Source organism: Peromyscus leucopus, chromosome 15 (genome assembly GCF_004664715.2).
Source record: "Peromyscus leucopus breed LL Stock chromosome 15, UCI_PerLeu_2.1, whole genome shotgun sequence".
Classification (NCBI taxonomy): domain Eukaryota; kingdom Metazoa; phylum Chordata; class Mammalia; order Rodentia; family Cricetidae; genus Peromyscus; species Peromyscus leucopus.
This window is the reverse complement of record NC_051076.1, coordinates 60,461,510-60,484,547: the sequence shown is the minus strand read 5'-3', so window position 1 is coordinate 60,484,547 and position 23,038 is coordinate 60,461,510. Positions and strand designations below refer to the sequence as shown.

The 23,038-nt window shown below is 43.9% G+C and overlaps 1 protein-coding gene across 1 annotated transcript in view; it reads right to left on the bottom strand.

Moving 5' to 3' along the window:
- The window catches only part of Mcm6 (minichromosome maintenance complex component 6), a 30,725-nt gene extending 10,114 nt beyond the window's left edge, over positions 1–20,611 (bottom strand). The window contains exons 1-11 of the mRNA XM_028874957.2: positions 20,368–20,611; positions 16,656–16,802; positions 14,660–14,770; positions 11,686–11,935; positions 7,089–7,254; positions 6,728–6,873; positions 6,179–6,329; positions 5,009–5,150; positions 3,076–3,217; positions 1,991–2,098; positions 80–235 (exon numbers count right to left, since the gene is read on the bottom strand). Coding sequence (XP_028730790.1) covers positions 80–235; positions 1,991–2,098; positions 3,076–3,217; positions 5,009–5,150; positions 6,179–6,329; positions 6,728–6,873; positions 7,089–7,254; positions 11,686–11,935; positions 14,660–14,770; positions 16,656–16,802; positions 20,368–20,474 — 1,626 coding nt within the window. The 5' untranslated portion in view covers positions 20,475–20,611. The remainder of the gene's footprint in view (positions 1–79; positions 236–1,990; positions 2,099–3,075; positions 3,218–5,008; positions 5,151–6,178; positions 6,330–6,727; positions 6,874–7,088; positions 7,255–11,685; positions 11,936–14,659; positions 14,771–16,655; positions 16,803–20,367) is intronic.
- Positions 20,612–23,038: the final 2,427 nt, after the last annotated feature.

Here is a 23,038-nt window from a genome sequence, read left to right as displayed (position 1 = left end):
GCAGTACACCCGAGGAGCACAAGAGGCCACACAATAGACATCAACGGAAAGACAAACAGGAGCCTGAGTGGCTGGTTACCTCATTGCACTCATCCACCAGGATAAAGAAGAGATCAAAGCGGGACATGATGGGCGCCGACAGACTGATGTTCTGTTTCAGTGATTTCGATCTGTCGTAGTGTCCACTGACAGGGTTTGCTGCAGCTAAAATGGATGTCCTGGCATTCAGAGTCGCCTGACCGTGAGAGAAAACCATGAGACTTAAGAACAAACCCAAACTGGTCAATATAGATACAAGGAAAGGTTCTGTCTCCTGCAATTAACTAAAAGGAAGCAAACGGTGTGGCAGGCTTTCTTGGACCTCCAGCCCCCAAATCATGACACTGAGACTTGTTTAGGCTTGTCCCTTAGTTTTGTCCCTTAGTTTAGGCTTATTTTTAACCTGTTCTCTTCATCTACATTTTGTCTTGGGGCTTTTTACCTTTCTTTCATTCTGTATATCCTACTTTCCTGCCTCCTCTGTGTCTGTCTGTCTGTCTATCGGTTGCCTGGCTGGCTGGTCCCTGGAGTCTTCCTCAAGCCTAGATTTCTTCTCCTACTCATTCTCTTTGCCCGCCAGCCCCGCCTACCCTTCTACTGCCTAGCTATTGACCACTCAGCTTTTTATTAAACAAAACAGGTACCTTATGCAGGCAAGGTAAAACAAATGCAGCATAAACAACTGTAATATATCTTTATATAATTAAACAAATATTCTATTCCACAACAAAAAGGAGGAAGCTTTTTTTACCTATTGAATCATCAAAACTCAAGTATGATAACATAGCACACTAGGCTCTTTACATTGGTGATGTAATCTCTTATGAGTCCCTTAGCCAGCATTCTGCTAGGAATTTACCTTGTTAACTAGATACAGGTGGTAACTCAGTTGACTACAATAACTATCTTGTGACTCACAAGACTAAAAACAACCCACTCAATGTATGGTTCATGCAGTTGAATGCCATGGGCTAGTAAGTCACAACTGACCTAGTAGGTGCTATATAGGAAGATGGATAACAAAACTATGAAGTTAAAGGAGGAAAGAACTGTATGTACATGCTTATCAATGTTTAAGGTATTCCCAGATATCCACTGTGCTAGGAGTTGAAGGGGAAGATCTCGCTTAAATTTAAACAGTAGCGTATTACTCTAAAAATTTAACTAACCAAATTTTTAAAAATTTAACTTTCTTTCAGATTTTTTAAAAGATTTTATTTTAAAATTATGTGTATGCATTTCTGTCTCTGTGTGTAAGTGCATGTGCATGCAGACCCTGTAGGAGCCAGAAGAGGGTGCTAAAATCCCTGGAGCTACAAACTGTCCACTGTGAGTTCTGGGAACTGAACTGGGGTCCTCTGCAAGAACAGTAAATGCTTTCAACTGGTGAGCCATCCATCTGTCCACCAAACCTACTACTTTTAATAAGTTAAGATTCTCTCGAATGTCGGTCATAATATAGTAATCAGTTATTTTCTTTAAGTTATCTGTTGACCTTTGAGTATTTTGTGGTGCTGGAACCAATCACTATTTGTTATAATAAGCATGTTTATCAAAGAATTTAAGTTTTGTTTATGAAAATTTTGCTACACAGTAGGCAAGACAGCCCAGCAGGTAAAAGCCCCTTCTATGAAAGTTTGGTGACCTGGGTGTGACCCTCGGAAACCCATGTAAAGATGGAAGAACCAAAGCCACAAAGCTGTCTTCCGACACATGCATGCCATGGCACCCCTCCCCCAATAAACATTTCTAACGCTTTAAATTTTGGAGAAACTAAGAAATGATAAAAATTACGCCAGTACAGTTACTTTCTATCACAGCAATATATGTGCACTGGACCCTCTATAACATCTGTATTTTACATTTTAGATCAGCATCACACATTGAAACAATGTATTTCACCAGGTGGATATCTCTAACATACCAATCTGCATGGCTAAGGGATACACACCTTCACTCCTGCTTTAGTGATCGATATGGTCTGCTGCTCCATAGCTTCATGGATAGCGACTTGGTCCCGCATGTCCATCTTATCAAATTCATCAATACAACAGACACCCTATAACCAAACAGATCTAACATTAAGGGCTGGAGATACAGCGTGGTGGTAAAGCAGTTACTTGCCTAGCTTGTGTGAGGAAAGCAGAGAAACTGCCTTGTAAAAACAGATGTAAAATGATAAACTCAGTTTCCTACCAGAGACCTTTCCATTCCCTAGGCAAATGGAAGATAGGATGTAAACATTCTTAATTCCTGCTTAGGCAAGACTGTCCAACAAAACAAAGAGCTGGAAGGGAATCTCATGTGACTCACTTAAACTAAGAGCAAAACTATTTATTAATATGCAGACAATGTACTCTTCTCAACAATTAAACCTCAGCATCAAGACACTTGGGCTGGGTGTAATGGTGCACACCTCTGTGGAAGGCAAAGGCAGAGGCAGAGGCAGAGGCAGAGGCAGTAGATCTCTGGGAGTTCCAGGCCAGCGACAAACACAGCCTGACTGTGGTTCAGCCACTCATTTTCGTCTGGGAAAGTACAGAGTGAAGGAGTACTACAATGAATACAAGCTTGCATGCTCACAAAGAACTGATCTTTGCCAAATATGTATGCAATATACTATGTATCCGTGGATGGATCTATTAAGAATGTTAAGAGTCTGCAAAGTAACAAACAAACTGGGATGTCTAGTCAAAGCAACCAACACATTCTAGGGATGCTCAGAAAGTATGTCAACAATAGTCTCAGCGGTGTGTAGTGGCACACACCTTTAATCCCAGCACTAGGGAGGCAGAGGCAGGTGAGATCTGTGAGTTCAAGGCCAGCCTGGTCTGAGTTCCAGAACAGCCAGAGTTACATAGTGAGACCCTATCTTGAAAAACAAACAAAAAATCCCAAACCAACAAAACTGACAGTTTCAATTCAAAGTAGATTAATAAAACTGAGTAACATACTAATGAATTCAATAAAAACTATAGCTCTTTACTGGTAGGTCAAAAGGTATTCTGACTGTCCAACAGTGCACAACGTCCTTACATTATCAGCCAGCATCAACGCTCCAGCCTCAATGACAAATTCATGAGATTCTTCATCCCTCACCACAGCTGCTGTTAAGCCAGCGGCGCTGGAGGCTTTGCCACTGGTGTAGACAGCTCTGGGGCTGAACTCATCCACATGCCTGTTCAAGAACAGCACACAAAGATTCATGAACATATCAACACACTACATTTTCCAGAAAGATCAGCTGACAGGAGGAGTTCTATCTCCTTTGGCTTCTTAAACTGAGTATGAGGCCATCCTGAGCTGTATAGCAAGACCCTGTCTCAAAACAAAGCAGAAAAGTAGAGTTTTTGATACTCAATATAACAATTTTCATAAAAGTATTTCCATTACAACAGGGGAGAATGTAAACAAACGAAAGGTCCACCAATGCATTATGTATAAAACAAACACCACCACCTGCTCCTGCAAATAAAAAGGGATAGGAGGAAAAAAAACCCAAAAATTCTCCTATAAGCTACAATTCAAGCAAGCACTAAGTATAAAAGCGAAGGCAGAAATAACTCAAATGTTGATTGATTAATAAATGGACAGTGAGTGACCCCTTGAATGTAGCAGCTGGTAGTTCCCAGTGATTTGATTATGAGGATCTGATCTGATCAACAGATGAATCCCTTAAGGTACTCATAAGAGACCGGCACTATTGGGAAGTAGTGGAAAACAGATGGGGGGTGTGCATTTGTGCATTTAGGAGAAATCGGCCACTGCTGGAATACCTGGAAAGGCTCCTGTTTTCCTGTCTTCCCCTACTTCCTAGTTCTCATGAGGTGAGCTCTGCTCCCTCACTCTCCATCATAACTTTGTCTCCTTATCACCCCAGGAACAATGGAACCAAGTGATTTTGGATGGAAACTGAGTCAAAAGTAAATCCTTCCTCCTTTAAGTTGCTTACCTTATTATGTATAAAACAAACTCCACTAACTTAGGTATTAGATATCTTATTGCTTAGGTATCCGTCACAGTGATGGAGGCTGGCTAACACCATGTGGTGGTCGTGTATTATTTAGCCAGAGAAGGAAACAAAATACTGATGCAAGTTCCAACATGGCTTCATGCTAAGTGCGGAGTTTATTTCTAATGACCACATATCAGCCGATTAAAAAAAAATGCAGATTGGGACAATGCAGTACACTGTTCCTTTCTGTAGGGGAAGGAGTGACTACTACTAAGTACAGGGTTTCCCTCCACATAACAGTAATATTCTAAACTTAGTTCAACTTATAATCCTACTGATATATTACAAGCACCAAGCTGCAAAATGCAAAGGAGTGAATGTCATAATGCATAAATTGCATTTCAATAAAGATGCTAGAAAACACTATACAGAAGATCTAAGAAGGGCCAACAAGATGACTAACAGGTGCTTGCTGACAAGCCTAATGACCTGAGTTCAATCCCCTGGAAGGATTGAACTTCTACCACATGTTGTCTTCTGAGCTGTGTGCACCTGCACATGCAAATAAATGTAGTAATGAAAGATCTAAGAAAACCATACATGTAAAACACAATACTGTCCTAACCGACAGCACTGCGGTTGGGAGCACAGCGAATAGAAAAATAGAATACTTTAAACAAAACTATTACTTTCAATCTAAAATTCATCTCAGGGATGAGGACCCTGCTCAAGAGGTAGCATATATAAGGCCCTGGACTCAATCTCTAGCATATCAAAGATGAAACAGAATTCTACCTGTGATACACTTGAAATAATCATAAAACTTAAAACAAACTAGGCTGGGCTCAGTGACACGTGCTATACAGACCTTGTCTCAAAAGCAGCAACCACCAGACTGCACTCTTGGGAGCATGGCTGTAGACCACGGCTGGTCTACACACACACACACACACACACACACACACACACACACACACACACTGCTTTTCCCACCGTACTACTGCAGGCACTTACTTGAGAAACTGGCTCTTAGCTGTACTTGGGTCACCAACAATGCAAACGTTTATGTCCCCACGAAGAGAGGTCCCTTCCCCTGTTGTCTTAGGAACACCACCAAACAGCATCAGTAAGACACCGCGTTTTACTTCATCATTGCCTGAAATGAAAAGCTCCAGATAAAAATTCATCTTTCAGGGGGATGGTGAGATGGCCCAGCAGGTAAAGGTTCCGGCTTCTTAAGCCAGAAGACCAGAGTTTGATACTGGGAACCCACGTGAAGGAAGAAGGAAACAACCAACTCTACAGAGCTGTCCTCTGACTTTCAAATGTGCTCCCTCTTGGCATGATATATACACACAGTTACTTAATTTAAAAAAAAAAGAAGCTGGGGGTTAGGGGTGTACGCCTTTAATCCCAGCACTTGGAGAGGCAGGTGGATCCTGTGAGTTCAAGGCTAGCCTGGTCGACATAGTTCCAAAACAGCCAAGACTACATAGTGAGAACTTGTCTCAAATAAAGGAGGTGGAACTTAATTTTCCTCTTTCAAAGTAGGTATGAATTTAGTGACTCTTAAAAGACAGTCTACAGATAGAGCTCACAAGCTTTCTCCTGGGTCAGCCTCCTCCTTGAAGGCAGGGAATACAGGTACCTAGTATGACTTGAATTTCAACAAATAACTATGTGGAATTAAAGGCCTGTAGCTCCAAGATTCAGTAGGACACAAGAGCACTGTGTCTCCTCCCTGATCTTGTGTTCTGAACTAAGCAAGCTGCTTTGTGGTGCAGGCCTGCCCCCTGGATATCTCACATGGTAAGGAACCAAGCTCCCAGCTATCCACTAGCACTGAGGCGAGTCATCTGTGCCCCTGTATGAGCTGTTGCTCGAACCCCAGCCAACCTTTTGGGCACCCAAAAGCCTGTTGACATATTAACTTGAAGTGTATTGGTGTTTTGTCTGCATGTATGTTATGTACCACATGCAGGCTTGGGACCCTCAGAAGGCACTGATCCCCTAGACCTGGAGTTACAGACAGTTGAGAGTCACTATGTGGGTATTGTGAATCAAACCCAGGTTCTCTGGAAGCAGTCAGTGATCTTCAGTCCCGACATGAAGATGCCTGAACCAGTCCCACCCATGAAACCTTTACTACTGATTGCAAGTCTGTATCACAAATGGAGTTCTCACCGTGTATAGTAGGGAAGAGGCTGGTGCAGAGATTGTGGTACAGGTTTTTGTCCTGACTCATTTCAAACACCTTTTCCCATTCCTTCACTGTCATTTGGTTCTTAATGCTCTCAGCTGTCTGTTCTTCATCTCTGAGTTCTTTCCCACCAAACTGAGAGGTGGCAGAAAAACAAAACGAAAACATTAAAGCCAAGATAATGTAAAGGAAAAGAAATTCCACTATAATGGAAGTGCTCAAGAGGTCAAAGTTATGATTTGACTATAGTCCTTCAACTAGCAAGGCTTCAGTTAATAAAGATATGTAAGAGCTTGTCATTTGTCCAGTGAGGAAAACAAAAGCTACTATTGTTTTATGTTACTCTGAGCCATAATAGAAGTCATCACCGACAGGAAACCGAGCTCAAGCAAAGGGCTTTACCAGGCTCTGCCATCTTAGTAAACCTCACCACTAGGGTTAGCGACAGAGTCCAATTCAAAGCATGCACCAGACCCCGTGCTTGATCCCTAGCATGGCAAACAAAGAAATAAAGAGGTTAAAGTAGGACTTACCCTGGGGTTGGTTGGCGCGACATAACAGGCAAGGAAGACGAGCCTGTACGACAGGTCTCTGACACCAAGGGCCCGCAGCCCTCGAATGCCTTCTGTCTCATACCCGTCAACTCCACTGACTCGGGAGTTCGTCTCTGCACGTGCTCCTAAGAGTGAGAGAGGAGGTGTTTCACAGCTCAAATACTAAAGGTGCTAATAAGAACTAATATACTCAATAAGCCAAAGTTGAAACAGCACCTTTCATAGAAAAATCAGTTTTTCAATCTCTTCATACTTCTACATTCACCCTAATTGGTAGAAGCCAGGTATTCGGAGGAGCAGGTGACCAGGACTGGTTAAAGCTGAGCAACAAATCACTGACCTGGTACACTAAGCTTGGAGACATCAGGCACAACTATCAGTGTCCCCGTGAAGTCACACTTGTCACCAGCTTGGGCTGACTCTACAGCTTCAGCTCTCAGGATGACCTCTAAACTTCGGGGGATACTTCCTCGGGGAAGTTCCGCTTGAGTCTCTTGAATACGAACCTACACCAACAGCAAAAGAAAGAGACCGATGCCTTTATACACTGTACAAGTAAAATCAACTGCTACAAATACCCACATATCCCAGCCTGTGTGTACACTTTTCTGTAGTAGAGTATTATTTTAAGGGGTGTTCCTTTTGTTTATGTTGTATTTGTTTAACTCTGTGAAGTTGTGTTACTGTGCCCGTGTAAAACACCTGATGGTGTAACAAGGAACTGAACGGCTGATGCAAGGCAGGAGAAAGGATAGATGAGGCTGGCAGGCAGAGAGAATATACAGAAGGAGAATTCTAGGAAAAGAGATCTAGCAGCTAGAGGAGGAGGAGGACTCCAGGGTCCAGCCACCCAACTACACAACGAACCACGGAATAAGAGTAAGACTCACAAAAGTAAGAGAATGGGAAAAGCCCAGAGGCAAAAGATAGTCAGGAAAATTTAAGCTAAGAAAAGCTGGTGCTGGGCGGTGGTGGAGCACACCTTTAATCCCAGCACTCGGGAGGCAGAGCCAGGCGGATCTCTGTGAGTTCGAGGCCAGCCTGGTCTACAGAGTGAGTTCCAGGACAGGCTCCAAAACTACAGAGAATCCCTGTCTCAAAAGACCAAAAAATTAAATAAATAAAATAAAATAAACAAGAGGAAAGCTGGCTAGAAACTAAGCCAAGCTAAGATTGGGCATTCATAATTAAGAATAAGCCTTCATGTAGGATTTATTTGGGGGAGAGCTCCCCTCCCCCACCAAATAAGAGTGAAAAGCAACTGACAACACTCTTCTGTGTGTGCAGAGGGAGGCCAGGGGCCTAGCTCAGGTGTCCATGCTCGGCAGCACCATCCACCTCTTTAAAGACAGGGTCTCACTGGCCTGGAACTCAACAATCTGGCTATGCTGGTTGACCAATTAGCTTTACGGATCTGGCTGTCTCTGCCCCCGCCCCCCAGTTCTAATTCCAAGTACATGCCACCACATTTGGCCTTTTTGGGGGTGCCAGGGATCAAATCCAGGTCTCTTCAAGTTTGTGTGACAAACATGTTACAACTAAACTACCTCCATAGGCCCTGCCCTGGGGACGTTTGACATACATCAATATTCACTTAACAAGTTGTACCAGGAGCGCAGATGTCTCAGCAGTTAGGATCACTGGCTGCTCTCCAGAGGACTTGGATTTAATTCCTAACCACCCATATGAAAGGTCACAACCATCAATAACTCCAATCCCAGGGACTCTGATGCCCTCTTCTGGCCTCTATAGGCACTGCAATACATACGGTGCATAGACATACATGCAAGGAAAACACCCATATGCATAAAAATAAATAAATAAAATTGTGTCCTAAAACTACTTTTAGTCAAATAGTTCAACTGGCTAAGCAATTACATCTAACACCGGGTCTACAAAGTGAGTTCCAGGACAGCCAGGACTGTTACACAGGGAAACCTCGTCATGGGGTGGGTGGGGTGCTGAAGAGATGGTTCAGTAGTTAAAAAGTTAAAAGGAGGTGTTTCTCAACCTTTCTAATGCTTCGACCCTTTAATACAGTTCCTCATATTGTGGTGACCCCCAACCATAAAATTATTTTTGTTGCTACTTTATAACTGTATTTCTGCTACTATTATGAACTGTAAGAAAATATCTCGGGCTGGAGAGATGGCTCAGAGGTTAAGAGTGCTGGTTGCTCTTCCAGAGGTCCTGAGTTCAATTCCCAGCAACCACATGGTTGGTGGCTCACAGCCATCTATAGTGGGATCTGCTGCCCTCTTCTGGTATAAAGGCATACATGCAGAGAGAGTACTCACACACATAAAATAAATAAATCTTAAAAAAAAGAAAAAAAGCCGGGCGGTGGTGGTGCACACCTTTAATCCCAGCACTTGGGAAGCAGAGGTAGGCGGATCTCTGTTAGTTCGAGGCCAGCCTGGTCTCCAAAGCGAGTTCCAGGACAGGCTCAAAGCTACACAGAGAAACCGTGTCTCAAAAAACCAAAAAACAAACAAAAAGAAAATATCTGTTTTCTGATGGTCTTTTAAGCAACCCCTATGAAAGGGCCATTTCACCCTTCACAAGGGGGTCATGACCCACAGGTTGAGAACCACTATTCTATACTCTCTGCATCATTACCTGCCTCCAGTTTCCTGTCTTGACTTCCTTCCACGATGGACTACAACTATAAGTTGAAATAAACTCTTTCCTCCCCAAGTTGTTTTTGGTCATGATGTTTATCACAGCAACAGAACCTAAGGCAGTCTCTAATTCCTGTAACACAGAACCTGACACCCTCTTCTGGCCTCTGTGGGTACTACATGCAAGTAGCACACATATATACATACAAACTAACAAACAAAAACCACTCATAGATAAAAACAAATCTTTGAAAACTCCGCTTTTGCTTAACAGTGGTGGTTCACACCTTTAATCCCAGCACTCAGGAGGCAGAGGCAAGCAGGTCTCTGTGAGTCCAAGGCCAGCCTTGTCTACAGAGTGAGTTTCAGGACAGCCAGGACTGTTCTATAGAGAAACCTCATTTCGGAACCACCCCGGTCCCCAAAAAGCCTTCATTTTTAACTGGGTGTGTTTGTGCAGGCCTGTAATCCCAGCACTCAGTAATTGGAAGCATTAGGATCAGGTTATCCTTGGCCACACTGTGAGTTTAAGACCTTTCTGTGTTACATGAGAACCTGCCTCAACAAAACAAAATCAAACCCCCAAAAACTTCTACCTTTTACTCTAAAACAATTCTGTTTTCAAAACGACTATGTTGGGGCTGGAGAGATAGCTCAGCGGTTAAGAGCACTGGCTGCTCTCCCAGAGGTTCTGAGTTCAATTCCCAGCACCCACATGGTGGTCCACAGCCATCTGCAGTGAAATCTGATGCCATCTTCTGGTGTGCAGTATACATAATAAATAAATCTTTGAAAAAAAAAAAAACAACTATGTCATACCCTCCTTAAACTTCTCAAAGAAATTTTTGAAAAGCTTCCAACAAACTTTCACACCTCTATACATTAACATTAATTACATACAGATGTTTTCTTTAAAAAAATTTCATATTTTCATTTATTTTCTGTATGTGTGTGTGCATGCATGGACACTTCAGGGGAGTCGTTCCTCCTTCCAAAATAGGTGTGTGGGATCAAATTCAGGTCAGGCTTGGTGGCAGACACCTTTACTTGCTAAGCCATCTTGCCTACCCAGTGACGCTTTCTTTATTGTAACATCTACAAACTGCAGACATCATCTTCACACCTCAGCAGGGCATGGCAGCACATACCTTGAACCCCAGCACTTGGGAGGCAGAGGTAGGCGAATTTGAAGCCATCCTACTCTACAAAGTGAGTTCCAGAACAGCCAGGGCTACACACTGAAACTGTTTGAAGCCACACCCACTCCAAAAAACAAAACAACAAACAAAAAACAAAAACAAAACTTCACACCTAACTATTTCAGTATTGACCTCTAATGGGGAAAAAAATCAACTATATTTAAGGTCAATGAATGTTTCCCACTGGAAAGCAAAGAGACAGGTGTGGGCACTTTCAGGAACATGGGGATTTTTTTTGTTTGTTTTAGAGACAGGGTCTCATGTAGCCCAGCACGGTCTCCAATTACATACTGAAGGATGACCTTGAATTTCTGATCCTTCTGCCTTTACCTCCCAGGTGCTGGGACTAGAGGCAGGCACCACCGAAGCCAGTTTATGGTGTGCTAGGGATAAAATCCAAGGCTTTGTGCTGCTAAACCAGCATTCTATCTACTGAAGCACATTCCCAGACTATGTACCACTTCTACCTCACAGGACACTCTCCTTTATTCTTGCTAATCTGCTAACACGGTGGAGACAATTGTTACAGGATGACCTGCAATGGACACGGAGTCACAGAAGAAAACCTGTCACTTTTTCCTTTCTCTATTACGTAGCTCTGGCTGTCCTGAAGTTGCTATGTAAACCAGGCTGGCCTCAGAGACCTACCTACGACTGCCCCCAAGGGCTAGGTCTAAGATGTGCACAACCAAGCCTGGCCCTGTAACTTTGAAAGGTCCTCTTGAGAGCACACTTAGGGTACATTCAAGTTGAAATGAGACTTTATAGAAGAACACACTGTTGTACTTTCCTAGAATCCCTCTGCGAATACCCCACGGGTATGTGAATATTCAGATTTTGGTTATTGTTCCATCTCCAGTTCTTCTGAAATAGTCGTAGTCCCTCCTCACAGAAATTAGAGCATCTTCAGGAATAAAACTTGCTGATGGTACAGCAATAAACTTTATGAAAAGGGAGAAAGACCTCTAATGCTTACATAAATTCCTTAAAAACTGACATCTAAATTGAGTTATCACAAAGAACAACAACAAAAAAAAATACTAACAGTGACTCTGATCTATTGTACTATTTGTCTAATACTTATATATATGAACCTGATTTAAACATAAGTAAGTACCTTTTGAAAGTCAACAAATCTTGATTTATTAGTGTCTAGCAGGAACCTCTTCCTGTTGGCACACACTGGATTTCGGCAGATATTGGGCTGTGTGTATTTGAACTGCTGTTCTACGTCCTTGATCACTGTTTGACAGTCCAGGCACAGGAAGGTCCCACTCACGAGCTCAGGGTGAACGGGGTGAGTGCGCACCACCTGCCCACTGATGCGGGTGAGCACCCCGATCCTGGATGACGTGAGCTCACGAATCCTGTTTGAAGACAAGAGTCAAATTAATAAATATCCATCTTTCTTTTTCTTCAGTTCTAGGGACTAAACCTAGGACCTAACACTGAGCTACAACCCTAGTCCGCTTCCACTTCCCATTTTCTTAGCATAGGAAACCTAAGAAATTTTTCTTTAAGTTTTTAAAATTATGTATGAGTGTCTCTGGTGGGTATGTGCATGTGAGGGCAAGTGCTTTCAAAGGCCAGAGACACTAAATCCTCCTAGAGAGTTAAAGGCAGTTGTGAGCCTCCTGATAGATACTAGTGTTGGAAACCAAATTCAGGTCCTCTGCAAATAGCAGTTCACATTCTTACCCGCTGAGCCATCTCTTCAGTCCATAATTTCTGTCTCTATTAAGAGTGATTAATGGGGGCTGGAGCGATGGCTCAGAGGTTAAGAGCACTGACTACTCTTCCAGAGGACCTGAGTTCAATTCCCAGCAACCACATGGTGGCTCACAACCATCTACAATGAGATCTGGTGCCCTCTTCTGGCCTGCAGTCATAAAGTCATACATGCTGTATACATAATAAATAAATAAATAAATAAATAAATAAATAAATAAATAAATAAATAAATCTTAAAAAAAAGAGTGATTAATGATAAACATGCTTTAAAGAATGGAGACGGGCTGGAGAGATGGCTCAGAGGTTAAGAGCACCGACTGCTCTTCCAGAGGTCCTGAGTTCAATTCCCAGCAACCACATGGTGGCTCACTACCATCTGTAATGAGATCTGGCGCCCTCCTCTGTATACATAATAAATAAATAAATCTTTAAAAAAAAAAAAAAAAAGAATGGAGACAAATCTCCTAAAAGAATGGTTTGGTCAGCAGGCCCACTGCTATTTTATGTAACACAAATTCCTAACAAAAATAAAAATGAGCGGGGCAGTGTCGGCATACACCTTTAGTCCCAGCACTCGGGAGGCAGAGGCAGTTGGATATTTGGGTTTGAGGCCAGCCTGATCTACAGAGTGAGTTCCAGGACATAAACTCTGTCCCAATAAACCTAAATAAATAATTATAAATATGAAAGATAAAAAGACTGAAGAAATAAAAAAGCTAGGTGCCTTGATCTTGCATCTAAAACCACAGCATGTCACCGAAGGGGTGAACCGGCAGATTTTTGGGTGTTTGTTGGCCAGCCAGCCTAGTCAGAGGGCCATCTCAGGCTCAGTGAAAAATACTGTTTCAGGACCGAAGAACTCAGAGGTTAAGAGTACCTGCTGCTCTTCCAGAAGATCTGAGTTCAGTTCCTAAGCACCCATGTCAGGCAGTTCACAACACGCAACTCACTCCAGGGGAACCTAGCACTCTTTGGGCACTGTACACGCTTGGGATTCATGAATACACACACACACACACACACACTCTACACTGGATGCCCTGGAACTAGAGTTACAGACAGCTTGAGCTGCCATGTGTGTTCTGAGAACTGAACCTGATCCTCTGGAAGAGCAGCCAGTGCTCTTAACCTTTGAATCATCTCTCTGAACCCCACTGGTATATGCCTTTAATTCCAGTACTTAGGGAAGCAGAAATAGTCAATTTCTGTAAAAATCAATCACTGTAAGTTCAAGGCCAGTGAGTCTACATACTGAGACTCTATATTCATTAAAGCCCTAAAATTTATTAATTTCTTTTACTTTTTCCTTTTCTTTTTTGAAATAGGCTTTCACTACATATCTCTGGCTGACTTGGAACTCACTATGTAGACCAGCTGGTCTTGAACACAAAAGAAATCACATGTCTCTGATTCCTGAGTACTGGGATTAGGCATGTGCCAATTATTGTGCCTTATTCATGAATTTCTGCAAACTATGCTTACTTCTCAAATCCCCCCTCAGCAAATCCTGTCTCCCAGTTTACCTAAAAAGGTGCCTTAAAAATGACAACGCTGGGGGCTGGAGAGATGGCTCAGAGGTTAAGAGCACTGACTGCTCTTCCAGAGGTCCTGAGTTCAATTCCCAGCAACCACATGGTGGCTCACAACCATCTATAATGATATCTGGTGCCCTCTTCTGGCCTGTAGTCATACATGCTGTATATATAATAAATAAATAAATCTTAAAAAAAAAAAAGTATCTGCCTCACTTCATACTGCCCGTCCTATCTCCATGGGAAAACAAGTTTCTCCAATCTAAATTGTATGGGTAATAGGTTTAAACACTTCAAAACGCCAATCTGAACTGGGTGCAGCAGCACATGCAAAGAAGAGACTGGATGATTGGCAGTTTGAAGCCAGCACGAGCTACATAGCTCAAGGCTTGGCCGTTATAAAAATATTTACAGCAACAAATCTGTCTTTTGACTTAAGTAGAAAACTCAAAACAAATGACATGACAGGGGGCTGGAGAGACGGCTCAGTGGTTAAGAGCACTGGATGCTCTTCTAGAGGACCTGGGTTCAATTCCTGGCATCCACATGGCAGCTTACAACTATTTGTAATTCTAGTTCCAGGGGATCCAACACCCTTACACAGATGCACCAATGCAAATAAATAAATCATTTAAAAAATTTTTTAAAAGGCAACAACAAACCCCAAAAAAGATTTAAAAAAAAAAAGACATGACAGATGAGAACACTGAGACCCAGCAAAGTAAGAGTGGTCTGTATAATATAAAGCCAGCTGTTAGCCATTTCTGAATGCCCAGTAAGTGGTACTGGTATGACAGATCCTCTCACCCCCAAAGATGCCTTCCTTACTTGTGTCTAGTAGGTAGGTCTTGGAAGGCAACATAAAAATCCTTGGCAAAAGGGATCTCCTTTCGGTCTTTCACAAAAGTCTTTAAGGCTCGACACAGGTAAGGGTAGACTCTGAAAAACAAACAGACCAGTGACAGCCCACTCTTACCAAGTCTGCCTTCTTCTTCATGTTTGTCAGCTTGAGACGACAGCGTCCCACGTGGTCACAGACAGCTGCTTGCTTCTGTAATAACCCTGCTGCTGTGGATATGAGCATGCGCACCCACAAAAACATCTGAAGCCCGAGAGCAGCACTAGGTGTCTTCCTGCATCATGTTTTACACAAGGTCCCTCACTGATTAGCTAGACTGGCTAGCCAGCAAGCATAGGGATCGCCTTCTCCGTTCCCCAGCCTTGGGGTCACAGGTATTAACCACCCCTCTAGTTTATGTGGGCACCGGGAAATAAACTCCGACCCTAATGCTGTACAGCAAGCACATTCACCCATGGAGCTATCTGCCCAGTTCCCCTTCAAGTGTTCTTCAGTCAGCTATGACTAAAATACTTCAGACTCCTCCAACTTCCAATCCACCATGAAAACAGGACCATGTCTCCTAATCTGTGTCTTCTCTTTTGTAACTATTGACAAAAATCCATATTTATCCAAGCATTTATTTAGAACAAAGTAGATCATTGTTTCTGAACAAAGTTGTTGTTTTGTTTTGTTTTTTAAGACAGGGTTTCTCTATAACAGCTCTGGTTGTCCTGGAACTCTTTGTAGATTAGGCTGGCCTTAAACTCAGAGATCCGCCTGTCTCTGCCTCCCAAGTGCTGGGATTAAAGGCGTGCGCCACCACCGTCTGGCAACAAAGCTATTTTTTTTTGTGTCATGCATAGTTAAAAACAAAATGAGCTCAAGTTATTTCTACCCCTAAAACATTCAAGCTATGCTGGAATGTGACCCCAGTACTTGGGAGGCAGAGACAGGGAGATCTGAGTTTGAGGTCAGCTTGGCCTACAAAACATGTTCAAGACCAACCAGGGTATAATGAAACCCTGTCTTAAAACAAAAAACAAGGCCAGGTAGTGGTGACACACGCCTTTAATCCCAGCACTTGGGAGGCAGAGGCAGGTGGATCTCTCTGAGTTGGAGGCCAGCCTGGTCTACATGTGAGTTCTAGGACAGCCAGGACTGTTTCACAGAAAAATCCTGTCTTGAAAAATAAAACAAAACAACAACAACAAAACTTTAAAAGAGACAGAGATCCACCTGGCTCTGCCTCCTGAGTGCTGGGATTAAAGGCGTGCGCCACCACTGCCCAAAAACTTTTAACAAGACAAATACAACATTATTGTTATAAAGACCCCTTAAGTAGGCATGAGTGGTGTATGCTTGTGATTTCAGCTATTCAGGAAGCTGAGGCAAGATCTCCAGGCAGGAGTTCAGGGTCAACCTGGGCAGCAACCATGGTGAGACCCTGTCTGAAAAAGTAATGTCCTTGGTGCAAAACCAGGACTTAGTAGACAGTTACTCCAAGTACCTATTCCAGGAGTGAGACAGGATAGGTAAAGATCAAATACAATGAGAAAGCAATCGCAGGGCGGTGGCAGTGCACATCTTTAATCCCAGCACTTGGGAGGTAGACGCAGGTGGATCTCTATGAGTTCAAGGCCAGCCTGGTCTACAGAGCGAGTTCCAGGACAGCCAGGGCTATGAGAGAGCGCTAGAGCCAGCGCATAATAGAACAGCTGCATGACACAGAGTGAGCATTTCCTCCTTTGGGAAAACTATATAAAGTAACTGTTTTTTAAACTTCTGATATGAGGAAACCCAGCTCCACAGAGGCCTATGTTAAAGACACACCAGAATTAACAGGACCACTTGTACCAAAGGGCCTCTCCTTAGAGGGAAGTAATTGTGACGCTGGCCTTCTTCCTTACAAAGGAACACATCCAGGCAAGAAGTTGGCTTCTCAGGCTTCATGTCTTTTGAAGGGAAAAATGAACATGCTCTTACCTATAGAACTCTTCCTGAATGGTGGTAGAAAGTTGTTGGTTAAACTGTTCCAGGTCTGCAAAACTCACAACCAGCGTGTTTCTTTCAGGACGAATCAGCTCCTCTGCAAACTGCAAGTATTTAATTTCTCCATCACTACCCTGGAACCTGCAGATACAAAGTCACATTAAACAGAGGAATGAGGCAGTAAAAAAGAATCCGGACAGTAGCTAACTTGGTATATTGGTTAATGGGCATCAGCTTTAGGATCAGAGACGTCCACATTCCAGGACTTGGGGCAAGTTATTTACTTTTCTAAACTTTTTCTTTCCAAGACAAGGTTTCTGTGCATAGTCCTGTCTGTCCTTGAACTCGCTCTGTGGACCAGACTGGCTTACAGAGATATACCTGACATTCTGGATGATTTAACATTTTCTAAACAACAGGTTTTTAAAATTATTGTTATGTGTAATTAAGATCAGACAGTTAAGAAACAGAGTTTAAAAATCCAAGTATTAAATTTCTATTAATCGCCGGGCTGGTGGTGGCGCACGCCTTTAATCCCAGCACTTGGGAGGCAGAGCCAGGCGGATCTCTGCGAGTTCGAGGCCAGCCTGGGCTACCAAGTGAGTCCCAGGAAAGGCGCAAAGCTACACAGAGAAACCCTGTCTCGAAAAACCAAAAAAAAATTTCTATAAATCATAATTTAAGAAGCAGAACAAAGAGATCAGGAACATAGTTCAGTGCTAGAGTGCTTGCCCAGCACGCATGAAGCCTTAGATCTAATCTCCAATATCACAAAAAAAAATCTTAAAGCAAGCAAAACAAACAACACCCCGCATAGAAATGAGGTATCACTGTTAAAGACCCCAAGAATATGTAACACATGAAGTGATGGTAATGTCCCAACCAAAGGCAAAGTAGACTATCATACAGATTTATTTTCTGCTCTTTTCACACACTATGTAGATCAGGTTTTGTTTTGAGCAAAATTAATTTCTCTTCTAACTACATCAGGCTCAAATTCTTCTAAAATATTTATTTTAGACATATTCAAGTATAAAGCATTACATGTGATACCTAAAGGCACAGAAAAGGCTGGGTTAGCATTCTTAGGAGACAAGACACAAACAATAAAGAATGTTTCTATTGATGAGAAGTGCCAGAAAAATAAGCCAATTATGCATAAAGGAATATCTATAATAAAGATTCAAATATGTAAGAAGTAACATTGGAATTCTTCCCTGAAAGTCATTACAAGTTAAATTTATAAAAAAAAAAAAAAAAAAAAAAACAAGTGGCTGGGCTTGGTGGTGCAGGCCTGTAATACTAATTACTGGAGAGGCTAAAGGTGGAAAACTGGAAGTTCAAGGATCATCTGGGCAACGCAGAGGGAACTTTTTTCAAAATAAAAAAGTCAAAAGAGGCCCAGGGAGCTGTGTGCAGCGGTGTACTCCTTTAATCCTAGCACAGAGAATGGTTTCTGTCCATTCCAGACAGCCACGGCAACAAAGTAAGACCCTGTCAAGTAAATAAATAGAAGCGGGTGATGCTGGAGACACAGTTCAGTGGCAGAACGCTTGTCTAGCATGTATAAGGCCCTGGGTTCCTTCCCCAACACATTAAGAAAACAAGCAGGCAACCAAAAACAAAGCAGATGATTCAACCACCTACGGTAGCTGATGGTGGTTTTGGAGAATGAAACTGTAATAGAAAATTTAGAAGTAGCTGGGTGGTGGTGGTGCACGCCTTTAGTCCCAGCCCTTGGGAGGCAGAGACAGGTGGATTTCTGAGTTTGAGGCCAGCCTGGTCTAAGGAGTGAGTTCTAGACAGCCAGGGCTACAGACAGAAAGCCTGTCTCGAAAAACAAAACAAAAGTTAAAAAAGAAAAAAGTAGACTTTATTCTGTAAACCAAAACAAAGCTGCTTCTGTGAAAGGAAGTTGATTTTTAAAAACAAAGTCTTTGTTTATGCTTAGCTTCAACACTTGGAGCTACCAAGTAAAGGTAAAGGCACTTCTTTTTTGTTTTGTTTTTTGAGACAGGGAAGGCTTCTCTGTGTAGCCCTGGCTGTCCTGGAACTTGCTCTGTAGACCAGGCTGGCCTTACACTCTGAGATTCGCCTGTCTCTGCTGATTAGAGGCGTGCCCCAGCACCCAGTGAAGGCACTTTTATTATCTGCAGAACCTTTTCAATACCTTTGCTGAGGTGGTAAGATGGCTAGAGGGCTGAGAAAGCCAGAGCTGACAGGAGGAAGCCCCTGGAAAACAGGCTTACTGCCCTCACAAGGGAAGAAGCAGCTATTGCCTACTGCCTCAAAGGTTTATGGCAGTGGTTCTTAACCTTCCTAATGCTGTGACCCTCATACAGTTCCTCATGCTGTGGTGACCCCCAACCATACAGTTATTTCATTGCTACTTCATAACTGTAATTTTGCCACTGGTAGGAGTCGTAATCTGATTATGCTCCTCCCAAGGTGTTGAGACCCACAGGTTGAGAGCCGCTATTTTGTATTTTCCAACAGTCTTGAGTTGGGTTGTGAAGTACGAGCATGCTGTTGTACTGACTGCACCAAGAACATTATCACAAGTAGGAAAATGAATTTTTTAAATCAGTTTTAAGTATAGCAGAATTTCATAAGACAGCAGTATAATTCAAGGAGCCAAAAGGAAGATGACTGAGTAAGCAATATGTGGTAGGTATACGCATGCCATGTAATTTTACTCTGCCCTACAAGGAAACCTCTGACTGCAATAAGCTGTCTAGCAAAATTAGTCCCGCACACTACGTATACAAGGCATCTATAATCATCCAATTCAGGGATGTAAGTGTGGCAGTTGTCAGTAGGCTAGGGAAGGGGCGCATAAAACTGTTTAACAGGTAGAGTTTGTGTGGAAAGATGAGTTTCCAACAGGGATGACAGGGATGCAACAGGCTGAAATGCACTTCAAGATGCTACCTTTTGCACACACCTCCAAAAGGTCAAAACAGTAAATTTCTGTTACATACTGGCATAATAAACAAATAATAAAAAGAATTTTGTAAGCCAAGTCAATGTGTTTGCACTCCACACTGGAGGCAGAAGAGTAAGGAATGCACTAGTATGTACCTGCTGCATGATGTAAATAAACCAAGGGGTGGAAGCTATGAGTCCAGGGCCCAGAAGGATGGCAGGGAAGAGGAGAAACGGAGGGAGGCAGATGTCCAGAACAATTCTTTCATCAAACAGGGCAGAACTCACCCCACTGTGCAGTTTTCGAGCCACAGACTCCTGCTGGAACTTTCTCCAACACGGGGTGTCCCAGGCTCGCAGCACCGCAAGCTCCCAGTACCTGGCTGTGTGCTCAACCCTACCCTAGAGTCCCGGGTCCCCCAAACCCCGGCCTCACTGGGCTGTGACGTGAGCGCTGAAATCAAACGGCAGGGCTGGGTTCTGCTCCCAGCATCGCCGCCGCCGGGCATGGCGATGCCCCTGTCATCCCCGCACTCGCGGAGTGGAGGCAGGAAGAGCGCTAGTTCAAAACCATCCCTGGCTACCCAGCGAGTTCGAGGAGACCTTGTCTCGGAAAAGCAAAGAGGAGGAAGCAAAGCACGGCGCGGGGAGGCACTAGGGTGGGGAAAAGGGCTCGACGCGGCTTTGGATTCCGGTCCGGACCGGCTCCATCCCTCCCGGACCCCGAGCACCCCGGGCCCCCAGGCTCCGCCAGGCCCTCCAGCCCCCGGAGGCCACTCACTCTTCCAGGAAGTCTAGGAACAGCTTCTGGCATTTCTCGGCCACCTCGTCGCGCACCTCCGGGTGCTGGCTTCCGGCGCCGGGCTCGGCGGCCGCCGCGAGGTCCATGGCAGCGCTGAGAGTCCGGACCGCGGAGGGAAGACCACCGCGGAAGACAGGCCGCGGCAGAGGAGGGAGCACCCGGACGCGGGGCTTCACGCGGTGCTCCTTCCGCGCCGCCGCTTCGCGCGCGCCTCCGCCAAGCCCCGCCCACCAGCCCCAGCCAATCATGGAGCAGGAGCTGCGGTACTTCGCGCCAAACCTGTCCAATCAGTGGCGGTTCCGTCCAGAGCCCCGCCCACCACACGGGAATTTCGCGCCAAATGCAGACTCGGAGGAGCTTTATGCGCCTGCACCATGTCGTCTCGCCCACCCTCAGGTTGTTTTGGTTTCTGGAGCTGGGAAGTTGTTTGCAGCTACTTTTCTTTTCCGTTTTCGTTTCTTTCCTTCCTTCCTTCCTCTCTCTCTCTCTCCTCTCCCTCTCTCTTTTTCTCCAGAGCTTATGTAGATTTATTAAGTAAAGAAAAACAATTCGGGGCTGGAGAGATGGCTCAGAGGTTAAGAGCACTGGCTGTTCTTCCAGAGGTCCTGAGTTCAATTCCCACAACCACATGGTGGCTCACAACCATCTGTAATGAGATCTGGTGCCCTCTTCCGGCGTTCAAGCAGAACACTGTGTACATAATAAAGAAATAAATCTTTTAAAAAAACAATTCAAAGAGTGAAAGGGACTCCAAAGGATTACAATTTTTTTCATGTTTTTCAGATAGTTTCGTAGTATTCGGGGGTAAGAATAAGGCACTGGAAAAGAAGAAAAATCACTCAGTTAGGCCTCTCTGAACTGTCTAGCTGGGGGAAATGAACCGGAAACAAACCACAGGAGAGAGCCCTCTCAAAGTCAGATGGAGGACTAGAGAGATGGCTAGAGATCAAGACAACTGTTCTGCAGAGGACCCGGTTGGCCTCTCAGCGCCTACATCAGACAGTTCACCACCTGTCACTCCAGCACCTAGGGATTTGATACCCTCTGCTGCCTTCTGTGAACACCAGCCTGCACATGCGCATACACAAGCCAAAGACAGATAAATTCTGCTGCAGGAGGAGGCATCGCTTCCGGGTCCTCCTGCCACAGTAAAATCTGCAAAACATTGGACATTGTTGATTTTCACTGAGATAGGGTCTCATGTAGCCCAGACTTGGCCTTGAATTCCTGATGGGACCATCACATTGGGACTGAACCCAGAGCTTCCTGAGTTCTAGACAAGGGTTAGCTTGCCATTAAATAAGCCACATCGCCAGCCCTTTGATGCGTTGGTGTTGGTGACTTGAAGCTGTCTTTCAACGGTTCCTCTTTTTTTTCTGGGCCTTCAGGACACAGCAAACCTGAACCAAAATAAGCAAACAAACACATTTAAAATATCCTTTTGAGGCTTACAGGGTGTTAAAATTAATGCCAGACTGGGTAGATCAAATTAGTATTTTAATACTATTGAACTGGCTGGTTTTGTGTGTCAACTTGACACAAGCTAGGGTCATCAGAGGAAGGGGTCTCAGTTGAGGAAATGCTTCCATGAGATCCAGCTGTAGGGCTTTTTTTTTTCCATTTAGTGATCAATGGGGAAGGGCTCAGCCTATGGTGGGTGGTGCCAGACCTGGGCTGTTGGTCCTGGGTTCTATAAGAAGGCAGCTGAGCAAGCAATGGGAAAGAAACCAGTAAGCAACAACCTTCCATGGCCTCTGCATCAGCTCCTGCCCCGGGATTCTGCCCTTTTTGAGTTCCTATCCTGACTTCCTTCAGTGATGAACAGCAATGCTGAGGTGTAAGCCAAATAAACCCTTTCCTCCCCAGCTTGCTTTTTGGTCATAGTGTCTTGTTGCAATAGAAACCCTAACTAAGATAACTATTAAGTTATATATTACAGAGATCTGGAATTGAGGGTATTATCTAACTAAAGGATGTTAAAGACTTGAAGCCTCGTGTGCCTCAGTCCTTCACAATTTCAAATGTAGCCTTCACTGTGTGAGTATTGAGAATTTCTAGCGGTACAAAAACCAATAGAATGATATCTATGATTTATTAAGAGTAGTGTACAGGCTGTGGTCCAGCTGGGTCAGCAGTGGAATCCAGTTTGTTCAGTCTACAACCGAACTACTGATGTCTAGGTGGTCTTCATTGTATGTTGGAATCCTGAAGAAAAGGGTTCTAGGACAGGTAAACTTGCCAATGAAAGTGAGTGCAAGCAGGTCAAAAGCAAAAGGCTCCCTTCTTCTGTGTCATTTTAGGTAGGCTGCCATCAGAGGTTGTGGTCCAGCTGTGCAGTGGTGGCGCATGCCTTTCATCCCAGCACTCGGGAGGCAGAGCCAGGCGATTTCTGTGAGTTCAAGGCCAGCCTGGTCTACAGAGCAAGATCCAGGACAGGCACCAAAACTACACAGAGAAACCCTGTCACAAACAAACAAACAAACAAACAGGTGTGGTCCATTTAGGATGGGCCATATTTTTTTTCAGGGTTCCTCTGTGTAAATCTGACTGTCCTAGAATTTGCTCTGAAGACCAGGCTGACCTCTAACTTAGACATTGACCTGCCCCTGCCTCCTAAGTGCTGGAATTAAAGGCTTGTGACTGTCTTTGG